Source organism: Aplidium turbinatum, chromosome 12, assembly GCF_918807975.1.
Source record: "Aplidium turbinatum chromosome 12, kaAplTurb1.1, whole genome shotgun sequence".
Lineage (NCBI taxonomy): Eukaryota > Metazoa > Chordata > Ascidiacea > Aplousobranchia > Polyclinidae > Aplidium > Aplidium turbinatum.
Window position 1 is genome coordinate 12,286,990 of NC_137483.1, and position 11,021 is coordinate 12,298,010.

An 11,021-nucleotide genomic window follows, 5' to 3' on the forward strand; every position below is an offset into this window, starting at 1 on the left:
TCGAAATTCTGCCACTGCGAATGACTACAATGCAACCGCCAACCAATCAGAACATGTTATAAGAGGCTACCGTCCAATTGTGACCCTTCTAGCACTCATCCAGAGAGTTAATGCTGGTTTTGAACTTTATTTGGTAATTACAGAAGAAAAAGAGCAATAGCAGTAGTGGGAATCGAATCCGCGTCAATGAAATGACTACTTTCTAGCCCTAACCCCTAAGCCAACGAGCTGACAAAAAATCCATCACTTAATTTGCTTTCTATCATCTTCTTTTCGCCATTTTTTACGTCACTTAAACCGTAGCTTATGATTGGTTGGCGGTTTCATTCTAGTCATTTTCAGTGGCAGAATTTCGACTTGTTAAAGTGGCTACCGAGAACTGAACCATTGTTGCTTGATCTTCCTTTTTATCTTTCACAAAAGGGGAAAGTTCATCCAACAAAGCAATCGCGGCGAGTTGTCTTCGTCAGACTTTTCCAACAAGAAATCTTTATCAGAGAAATAAAACAGATGAGTAGTTTCAATTACTTCGAAACTGGGTCACTCAAAAGTCGTGTGTTCAGAGAATCGCAAATGACATGGCCTATAGCTGTGAATTTCATGTGAAATCAACCACCTGCTGCAAAATGTCCAGGTACAGCAACATATCTTATGCAAATAGCCGAAATCCATGTGGTCATGTTTACCCAAGCATCGGGTACAAGAAATTAGTAGATATAAGCTTGCTCTAAATGTTGCGAACCACATTTTTATACTAGTTCTAAAGTGAAAACAGCATAACCATGTTGTCGTTAATAGTCTTGATTTTAGGAGTTTCTTTCGCCAGTGCTGTCAACATTGACGGTAAGTTTTACAAGACGATTGTCCCCATAAAGTTTCATTTAAAATTTCTAATAAAATAACATTATTTTTGTTAACAATTTTTTAAAATCTTTTTGTATTTCAGTTCAGTTAGCCACTTAAATATTTTAAAATTGGCCTACATTTTTATATTTAAAAAATGCATAAAGCAATAAAAATTGGCGAATCAAGTCTCATGGTTATTGCCAATGCCAAGTAAATAAGTTTCAAAAATGCTACAAAGAAATGTAGTTGTATATTTTCCCTATATTTAACTATAAGAAAGCAGACCGTAACATAGGCCACAAAATCACAACCTTATCTGATACGAAAAGACAAACGGCATGACTTTAAAACTACAATCGCCTACTAAATACAATTTTGTGACACGAAAAAAACATTATGATGCATAAGTTATGATGATTCTAAAACTTATATTGTTTTACAGGCTACCCCACTGTCCCACAAACAGGTATTTCTTTCATGTTTTAATTGCTATCTTAATAAAGGCAGGTAAGCCATATGATCGCAGTAGGATAATCTATTTTAATGACCGTTTTTCATAGTCTACTTGGTTTAAGCTCACAAACAAGCCAAATCAGGTCTGTGACCTCAGTTGATCAACTCCACCCAAGGTTCTTACGTTGATGTGCGACAAAGCAAATACAGCTCGAAATCTTGTGAAATGCAATTTTTTGCAGACTTTGTGAAAGACTCATATTTGCGTGGGTAGCCCATGAATAGCCCATATTGAATGACATATTTCCAATTAAGTTGTAGTAGAGCTGAATGTTCCATTAGGTCAGTAGGGCCTTATCTATGTGAAAACCTGACTGGGTCACCTAATCCCTTGAACGAATCAGCGAAAATTATTTTCCACTGATGGGTTGTTTGAAAAAAAAGCTGACAACATAAAAGAAATCTGCTTTTTTGTTTTGCATGTATTGTTTATGATTTGGAGAACACTTATTTTATCACTGATTTGTTACTTATTTTATCACTGCCCAATTTTGATTTATCACTGCACAAAATGGTTATCACTGCGCCTCAGAACTAGATATGTTGTAGAGGCTTTGAACCACTGACGCAGGCCGAATCACCCAGCTTAACAGAGTAAAATTTTCGGTTGTTGAAGTGTTCTTTTTGCAGTCATTTATGCGTTGCTTAAGCGTACACTCCGAGAGTCGAACTAGCGCTGCTTGGTTTTGCAGTTTTTTTGTTCGTAAAACCAGTCGCTTAACAACTATATTATTAAATTTAATTTAATTTTCAAACTGCTTAGTTCAGATGAGTTAGGAAATGTCTTGATGTATAGGCCTATCATTGATGCCTTTAGTGACTGAACTTATCAAGCCTGCCAAAGCAAGTTATTACGTTGATGTTTCTCAAAAGAAAAATAAATTAAAATTATTGTTTCTGAACTTAAGTGACGTAAGACAATTTTAAGACCGTGCTTTCACCAACATAATGACATCGCCCTTTTTCAGAGTTCGATTGTAGCGCTGTCGCTGACCCCACTTTGGATAAGTTCTACCCAAACCCTAACAACTGCAACGAATTCTACAGGTTGGTTTATTTTATTAGTTTCTTAGGTTTGAAAAAAACAGGCTTTTAAAACTGTCTCTAAACAAAGCAAAACAAACATTATCATCATCACACATTTATGCTAACAAACTCTTATTCTTCACCCATTGTATTTTCATGTTAACTTATATAACCTACTTGGTTTTGAAAGTCTTTTTTTGCAAACTTAAAAATTGCAAGTAGAAAAACGCTACACGAAATAAATATGAGTGGGCCCCTGGTTAGAGATAGGCTCCCAGTTAGGGTTTTGGAAAGCAGCAAAAACTGCCTTGCATGATTTAATTAGCTATAAATTATCGAGCTTCTGTAGTATTTTTTATTTTTTAAACACATTAGACAAAAATGAGTGGGCCCCTAATCATCCGTGAGCCCCCCGGCCGAAGGGGTACGAGGGCGGTTAACACGGCCATGGATGGGTGCCCTGATGTATAGCGACAACATGAGAGAAGAAAAAGAAATAAAGCTCATTCAAATGCAAAAAAAATAGGACCTCAAATCAAGAACGCATTTTCAAATTTTCAGCTTACTTGAGCAGGTTTCAAGCATCGCGGCATGATTTAGTGTTGCCTTTATTTATTAAGTTGTATGTGTTCATATAACAGATTGTAACTTTTTACATTCAGATGCGTTCCATCTGTCTCGTCGCTAGCCTATCTGTACACGTGTAATGCTGAGGAGGAAGTGTTTGATGACACTCTACAAATGTGTGTCAACCTATGGGACACATATCCACCATGCGGGGTGAGTCATCTTTATTTTGTAGGTCCACTGAAAATTAATGACTGATATAAGTTTGATGTGTAGGCTACTGCACTGTAGAATAATAAGTTTATTTCTACATTGAAAAAACGTTAATGTAATCAATGGTATTTATAAAACCAGGAAAACGATGATGTAGGCTAAACTTGGTAGACCTAGCCTATAGGCTACTGCTTTTCATTCAATAAAAAAATTACACTATCCAAAGGTTAATTTTTTGATTGTGTTATTATTTAACAGCGATGTGTATCAGGATGTGTATAAGCTTTGGTGCAAGGCACAAACAAAAATTAATGTTGGATTTATTTATTCATTTTATTAGAAATAATTTTGAAGACTAATTCTATACTTGTTGCATAACATCGCTCATAACCTTCAAAGTCTTGTACTTTTTATGTTTATTAGTTTCAGTGTAAAAACATATTAATGAAGTTTATCACGTTCTTATAAAGCATTGCATTTCTTTTTAGACCAAGCAATCCACCACCCCAGGTACCGGACCCACAGGAAATCCACCCACCAGTGACCCAAACGGTTTGTTTGTTGCCCTTAGAAACTTCTTCTAGACTAATTTTATTCTTCAATGCTTTCCCGTAGAATAAAAAGAAACATGAAATATTTCTGCAATGCTTTGTTTAAAACTGAATATTTGGTAGACGCTTAGATATTGAAAGTTTGACGATTTTTGGCTTTCTGCAGCTTTCATGTGTGACGATAAGGAAGATGGCTACTATTCAAATCCCGAGGCTTGCGACTCATTCTACATCTGCAATGCTGACGTTCTTCCAGGGACTTCCCCCAAAGTAGTTGTAAGCAATTTAGCATGTTAAATTATTATCGCGATGGTAACTTAGTTTCAACTTTACTTGTCCAACAATCTCCACCATTTTCGCTTGGTTTGCGCTGACTTGACGTAAATGCCAGATAATAAAGATGAGCTACATTTGTTGGTGCAAAAATGAAGCAACAAAAACATTTTGAACATTTACGATGGTAAACTAACATGGATATATGATACAATCATGCAAAAAATCTTGTTTTTTAGCCTTGCCCACCAGGCCTTATTTGGAACAATGACGAAGGCTATTGTGATTGGACATACAACGTTGCACCACCATGCGGAGTAAGCACACTACACAGTTTTCATAACTTTGAATATACTGTTTGCCAACGTGTGAAAGTTTAAAAATAAATTTTGAGCCAAACAATTTTAAAGTGAACCATCTGCATCAATTTGAATGTTCTCTGGAAATGCAAATCAATCAGCTACTGTGGTAAAAAAGTATATGAATATGATATTGCATCAAGTGTAGTAACTATTTGATAAGAACTTTTATAAGTTGTTTCACCCTAAAATGGATTCATCAGAAGGTTTTCATTCAAATAGAAATTTTATTTGAATAATACTACTGGAATGAAATCGTTGAATGATCCCAGCTGAGGGTGAAACAACCTTTAAAGGTTTTTAGAGAGACTATAGTAGCTACATTTGATGCAATTCACTCTACTTGGCTTTTTTCGCTTGGCATTGAGCACTTTTTCATGGTAAGTGATATTAATACGTAGTCATCGTTGTTGAATAATATGTTATTGAATAAAAAATTTTTAACAAGCATCACAGGCTACAGACCACAGTTAATAAAACGTTAACACGTTTTTCCGTATCAAGCAAACAACAAGAATAACTACCGTATTTTTATATAAATTATGAAGACCATGGTCACACGAGCTGTTCCATACGATGAAAAAGTCCCAGGCCCTGCTTGCGCAGACTACGAACGTAAGTCTTGTTTGCTTTCTATAGATAACAAAAAATTGTTTTCTTTTAGAGGAATAGCAGAGCAGATATTAGCTTTGCAATGTCAGCGGACATTAGCTTTGCAGTTTCCAAAGCAAAAGCAATTGATGTTTATTGTATCCTGAAGACTGAGAAATGAAACATTGCTGCTAGCTTCTTTTGATATTCTGCCACCTTCACTTTAGTTACCAATTTCAATGTCAAAAACTACCAAACCTGGTCTGCCTAACCTCAGTCCACCATTGAGTCTGTGTCAGGGATGTAGTCACGAGAAGGGCTTGGGGGGCAATCATGCCCAACATTTTATCTTGCTCTTCAAAAATAAGTTTTAATACTATTATAACGTGTTAATACGATTATGACGTTTGCCCCCCCCCCCAATAATTGCATTGCCCCTAAAATTTTCTCTTTAGCTACGTAGCTGGTCTGCGTTGCTATAATCAGGTCATATAGAAGGAGACAGCTCTTTACTAGTGGCCTACAAGTAGATTTACATGTGAAGCCTAACTCTAATTTTATTTCAGTCAAGATTTGTTTAATCCAACGTTGGCAAAACCTATATCTTAGTTTTAATTTGATGACTTTGAAGTACGATGGCTTTGGTGTACACAGTGTAAGTGTAGCCTAGCTAGCCCACGTCTCAAGCAAAAACAACACCATTAGGTCACAAAATAGACTACCCAAAAGTAATCAAAACAAAGTAACCTAAATTCGCTCAGCAATCCTTCAAGCTATACCAAACTATTCGCTTTTTTGAAACTCAACTTTTGCATTGTACATTTTCTCTTAAAACGTTTAAGCTACTTCGATGAAATTCTAGTGCCCCTTCCAAAATTTTTTTAGATTTACTATTGCATGTACAGCTGCACAGCACACGCTTCTGCTGAGTCACCGCTTAACCATTATGTCATTATGCACAGGATACAACTGCAATGGAGCAACGACTCCAATTGCTGACGCATCGGATTGCTCTACGTTCTACAACTGTGACGCCAACATTCAATTGGTCTGCCCATCGGTAAATGATTGATTTGATTGTGGGAATCTTTATCACCCAGTTCAGGAAACTACTTTCAGAACACAATCCGTCAGTTTCGCATACTTGTTGAGGCTTGGAACCACTGACGAAGGCCGATCAGTCACCAAGATTGAGTAAATTCTCCGCTGCTAGTCGTTAAAGTGTTGTCTGTGATTTACGTGCCGCTAAATAGAGAGCTGTCCTTGAAATGCGTTGCTCAAGCGCACACCCCGAGAGCCGAACCAGTGCCTCTTCACCTTATAGTTTCTTTGTTCGTAAAGTCAGGCGCTTAACCAAAGGAGTTATTGGGACCGATGAAATTCTACACATCGTTACTGAATATTATACGAGATGACCTGTAGCCTACTATAGTAGCTTAGTTGTTTCCAATGGGTAAGAAATGCACATCAATTTAAAACATCTAATTAGTAAGGATCCGTCTACTTTTTCAAAATTTTAAATAACTCATCTATAGCCACCCAGTGATGCTATACTTCTTCAGTTTTAAGATTTTTGTGTAAAATTAAACTTGTCTTTAAAATAAATTTATTTTGCTGACATCGTTTTAGCGTTGTGTGGATATTACTTTGACATGCAAGTTATTATTTTCTGATTTGAATCCACAGTGGCTCAGTCAGTTCGGCGATCATAACTAATTCGTTTCTGGTTTGAAATTTGTGTGGTAGGCTACGTCACGTGAGCTGCTTGAATTTTTAATGTGAAAAAAACTGTTGCGCGAGAAAAAAATTTTTGTTGTTGTTGTAGCAAAACAGAGTTTCCAAAAATTGACAAAACGTTGTTTATTATTTTAGAAATGCCCTGCTGGATTACTTTTTAACCAAGCTGGAGGTTATTGCGACTATGCATACAATGTGAGCTGTTAAGCAGGTGAGAAATGAATATTTTTACTTTGTTAAGCTGAGTATGATCAGTATAGTTCACTGTAAATCACATACAAAAAGATTTTCAGTATAAATGGCTAAATTAATTTTAATACTGACAGCGTGTAAGGTCTGTAAATTAGGATAGTTTAAACAAAAAATTGAAATCTTAAAATCCCTTATTTCTACTCAAAGTCCTTCAGTTTTATTATCGTTTAAGTTAAAAAAAAAACTTTAATTAGCTTTAAAGTTTCCAATTAAGTTTAAAAAAAATTTGCATATTCTCACTTCTAATTAAAATTGATTTATTTTTGTCAGGAACTTGAAACGAAAACAGATTTTACGAAACTCATGACGCAGAATGAGCTGTAAACTCAAATGTTTGATCTTATGGGTCATTTAGCCAACATGTGGTCAACGAAGATGTTTAAAACTCTTTTCAAATTTTTGTTTTATTCGAACAGCTTTGATAAGGCAAAAGGTTCTGCTATAAAAAAATAATAATCTCAATATTGATTGATTCAATTTTTATCCTCGGACTGGGAAAGCTTCTTGTGCGCGCAATCCTGGCGAGTGAAGTTTCCGATTATTGAAGTGTTGTTGTCTGTGAATTATGCCATCCACTGAATGGAGAGCAGATCCTTGAAATTCCATGCTCAAGCGCACACCTTGAGAGTCGAATCAGCGCCTCCTGCTGATTCTTCGTTCGTAAAGTCAGGCGTTTAACGATCAGGCCGAACGAAATATTGCATCAAAAATCATAAGTTTTGCAGCGCTAAAGAGTAATGTTAGATGTGAGCACCTTTTCCTTGACCGTGATTCACACATCAGCTTCTTGTATGAAGATGACCGTACAATTCCAAAAAAGCTTTAAAAGAATAGTTTTAATATTGTTGACACGTCATCGTGTGCTGGCTGAAATAAATCCTTGAGCCATTTTTCCAGTCTCTAGCACAATTCAATTCTAGGCTATGCCAGCACCGGCAGTAACTCTTTTAGATTTAGAGAAATTATTTTTTAAAGAAAACGAGAGAGAACACTGTCTTGTATTTCATGTTCTTTCACACAATATGTGTCTTGTGTGCAGTGATTCAAAAGTGTATCTTTTAAAATTGTTGAAACGAAAAGTGATGATGCAGCTACGGCTAAGTGGATAAGGTTCTTTTCAAAGGTGGCTATCATATTGTACAGTATGTGTTACTGTAATTAGTGTAACTGAGCCTGCCATGAGTTTCAGTGAATAACTTATTATGATGTTGTGTCTTGAGTGAATTCAAAACTTATCGAACTCTTTTTGTAATAAACGCTTCAGCCTAAAGGGCGATTCAAATATTTTAGAAAGCTTTTCAAAAAGGGCTTTCACAGCGACCATATTTCGTCGTACCCCATGATAAATGACATAGACTACTACTTGATCTTCAATACAGTAGGTGATGACTTGAAAAATTAGCACAAAATTGGCGTCATCATAAAACAACTCTTAAAAATGAATCAACTTAACACGTTGGAGTCTCATCGAACACCACGTCTCAGGGCCTGATTAAGGCTCATGGGGGCCCGAGGCACAGCTAAGTTTAGGGGCCCCTGTTGGCAATCGCTTTCAATGCAATACCATGTAGTCTCTGCGAATAATGAAATATGGGCTAACAAATAGTTCAAGCAAAACTATAACTTCATAAATATTAATTTAGCCAATTTAACTACAACTTTCTAACAGTATGAACACTCTTGTACTTGTTACAAAAATTATTGGATGAAGAATCTCTCTAACAGATTGGAAATTGAGCTCATTTCAATTTCATACTGGAAACACTAGCAAAATATAGGCTACATTTGAATTTGAACTAGCAGAGTTTATTAATGGATCCTTGAAACCAGTGCTGTGTTAAACCCTTTGTGGGCCCCGGGGCCAGAATAATTTTGGGCTCTCTACCGTCAAGCAGACCTATAATATTGTGTATATTTTCACTGCACCGACATGGAAATGTGGTTCATTTCAATAGACTTTCCCACCAGTTTAGAAAACAACACAAGTGTAAGTAACCGCAAACACAGGTTTATCATTTCTTAGCTACACCTTTGCTCGGAATGAAAGCCAAAAGTGTTAACAATTTCTAATAAAAAAAATACTGGCAATGGAACATATCAAACATAGGCTATCGGTCACGACGCGGTAATACCATCATACAAAATTTTGACTGTTTGAACTTTGCCGCCGGTTCCGCGCAGATAAAATCTGAGGACAAAACCAAAACTGTAGAAATTATTAATTTCCATTCAGATTTGGTCATCTGGTAACAATTGTTTTTCCCCATTTTTATTTTTTATCTGGCAACATTACTTGTTCTGTCAACCAAGGTAAAAACATTGTAGCCTACAGTAATTGTAAACAAAAGCAGTGTAAAGCGTTTTGAGGATCAGGTGTTCAATTATTTTTATTCAACATTATTTCATTTCAAGGCAAAGCTTTCATAAATTTATGTAGGCATTCAAGTCTAATTAAAGTTTTTAGGGTATGGTAGCCTAGGTTAGTGGCAAGAATAAACAGCTTCCTTGTGTTAAGAATGATTTTTGTTTTGTACCGTACAACATGTGATATGCCAGGCTTATAAGGTATTTGAAGATAAGAGCAATTTCATGTGCATATATTCAGAAAAATTAAATACAGAAGAACGTTTCTGCTAAAAGTACAGGACAGGTTTTTCCTGCTCGCAACATCACTAGTCAAGGATATTTATAATTACGGTATTGTAAATGTTAAAATGAAATGATAATTAAACTATCTGAAATGCTATTTTGCTTACACCTAACAATTTTTTAAAACAAAACACTTTTATTGGTGAAAATAAATTGAATATGTGAATTCACAAAGGGCCCAACCCCATTTTTTTTTTACTTTTTGTGCTTTCCGATTTCTTTCAATGAAAAGAAATTGATTATATGAATTCAAAAAGGGCCCTCCAGTTTGTTTTTTTTACTTTTTGTGCTTTCCGATTTCTTTCAATGTCTTCTAAATAATACTTTAAAAAAACAGCCAAATATTTCAAACATACCGGTACACACATAAAAAATACCCTATCAATTTTTCCATTGATTTTAAAATGGGCCCAACTAAAGCAATTGCACTTCAATTTCTTTATAGTTTCTCCACAGAATCCTCACTGAGTGAACTTTTTAGGTATGATGCTTCTTACCAGTATGTTTAAGCATATAATCATTATCGAAGTTTCACGACAAAAGTAAATGACCAAAATAATTAAAACAGTTGTGCCAAAAACACTTTGTGGCAATTGGGCCCTTTTTGAATTCATATATTCAATTGCATCAAACCTGTTATATGTTAAATACATTTCTGCAGATCATGTTACTGATGTTATCGCATTTTAACTTTGTTTTTAGAGATGTGTCAGTGTAGTTAGGGGCCCAAATTTGTATAATAGGGCCCAAATTTGAGATGTTTTAGTATAATAAGGGCCTAAATCATCTTTTTAATGGACAAGTACCTGCAGTGAACTTTAGCAACTCAAAAACACTTTACTGAAACGCAAAAATGTATTATTTGTAGCCCCTGAGATGGTGGGCCCGAGGTCTGGGCCCCCTTGACACGGCACTGCTTGAAACCTATAAAAGTATTGACGCCTACGGTACTAAGGTAAAAAAAAATTGGGGGCCCCCAAATCCAGGGGGCCTGAGGCCTGTGCCTCGTGTGCCTCATGGTTAATCGGGCCCTGCCACGTCTGGTCTTATATTTTTCATTTGTTTATATTTTTCAGGTGAATACAGAAAAGAAAAATGTGGAATTAGTAAGAGAAGACACCTCTTTCATCTAACTAATAAAATATAAACACACAAGTTGTTTGTGTCAATCAAAGTGGATGGAACTGATACAGTCTTGCAATTCGTATTAACTACGGTCAGGCTGGCTATGAGTTTTAAAGAAGTGCTTTTATTGTTGAGATAGGCTATTTTGCCCACAAATAACATTGAGAAAGCAAGCATCGCATATTCGCTATCGCATATACTCTAGCTTATATGGTCGGTAATCGCGCGAGATTGATGTAGCCCATCTTGGCCCAAACAGATGTTTAGAGTTTATATTTTTCTCGCATTGAATTTCAGAGTTAAAATAAGTTTGTATGTG

General features: G+C 35.8%; 1 protein-coding gene across 1 annotated transcript; it reads left to right on the forward strand.

Moving 5' to 3' along the window:
* Positions 1-707: 707 nt before the first annotated feature.
* Positions 708-10,732, forward strand: LOC145781423 (uncharacterized). Its single transcript, XM_082593208.1, has 11 exons — positions 708-843; positions 1,289-1,312; positions 2,328-2,406; positions 3,048-3,165; positions 3,654-3,717; positions 3,883-3,992; positions 4,229-4,306; positions 4,897-4,963; positions 5,902-5,999; positions 6,812-6,887; positions 10,654-10,732. Exons 1-10 carry the CDS (start codon positions 783-785, stop codon positions 6,881-6,883), a joined length of 771 nt encoding a protein of 256 aa, XP_082449334.1. The 5' UTR covers positions 708-782; the 3' UTR covers positions 6,884-6,887; positions 10,654-10,732.
* Positions 10,733-11,021: the final 289 nt, after the last annotated feature.

Bases quoted from the DNA above. Each gene is read 5' to 3' on its own strand.
- LOC145781423 (XM_082593208.1), top strand. From the start codon at position 783: ATGTTGTCGTTAATAGTCTTGATTTTAGGAGTTTCTTTCGCCAGTGCT. The intron at 1,313-2,327 runs GTATTTCTTTCA...GCCCTTTTTCAG, and splicing joins CCCCACTGTCCCACAAACAG to AGTTCGATTGTAGCGCTGTC. The intron at 6,000-6,811 runs GTAAATGATTGA...TTATTATTTTAG, and splicing joins TTCAATTGGTCTGCCCATCG to AAATGCCCTGCTGGATTACT.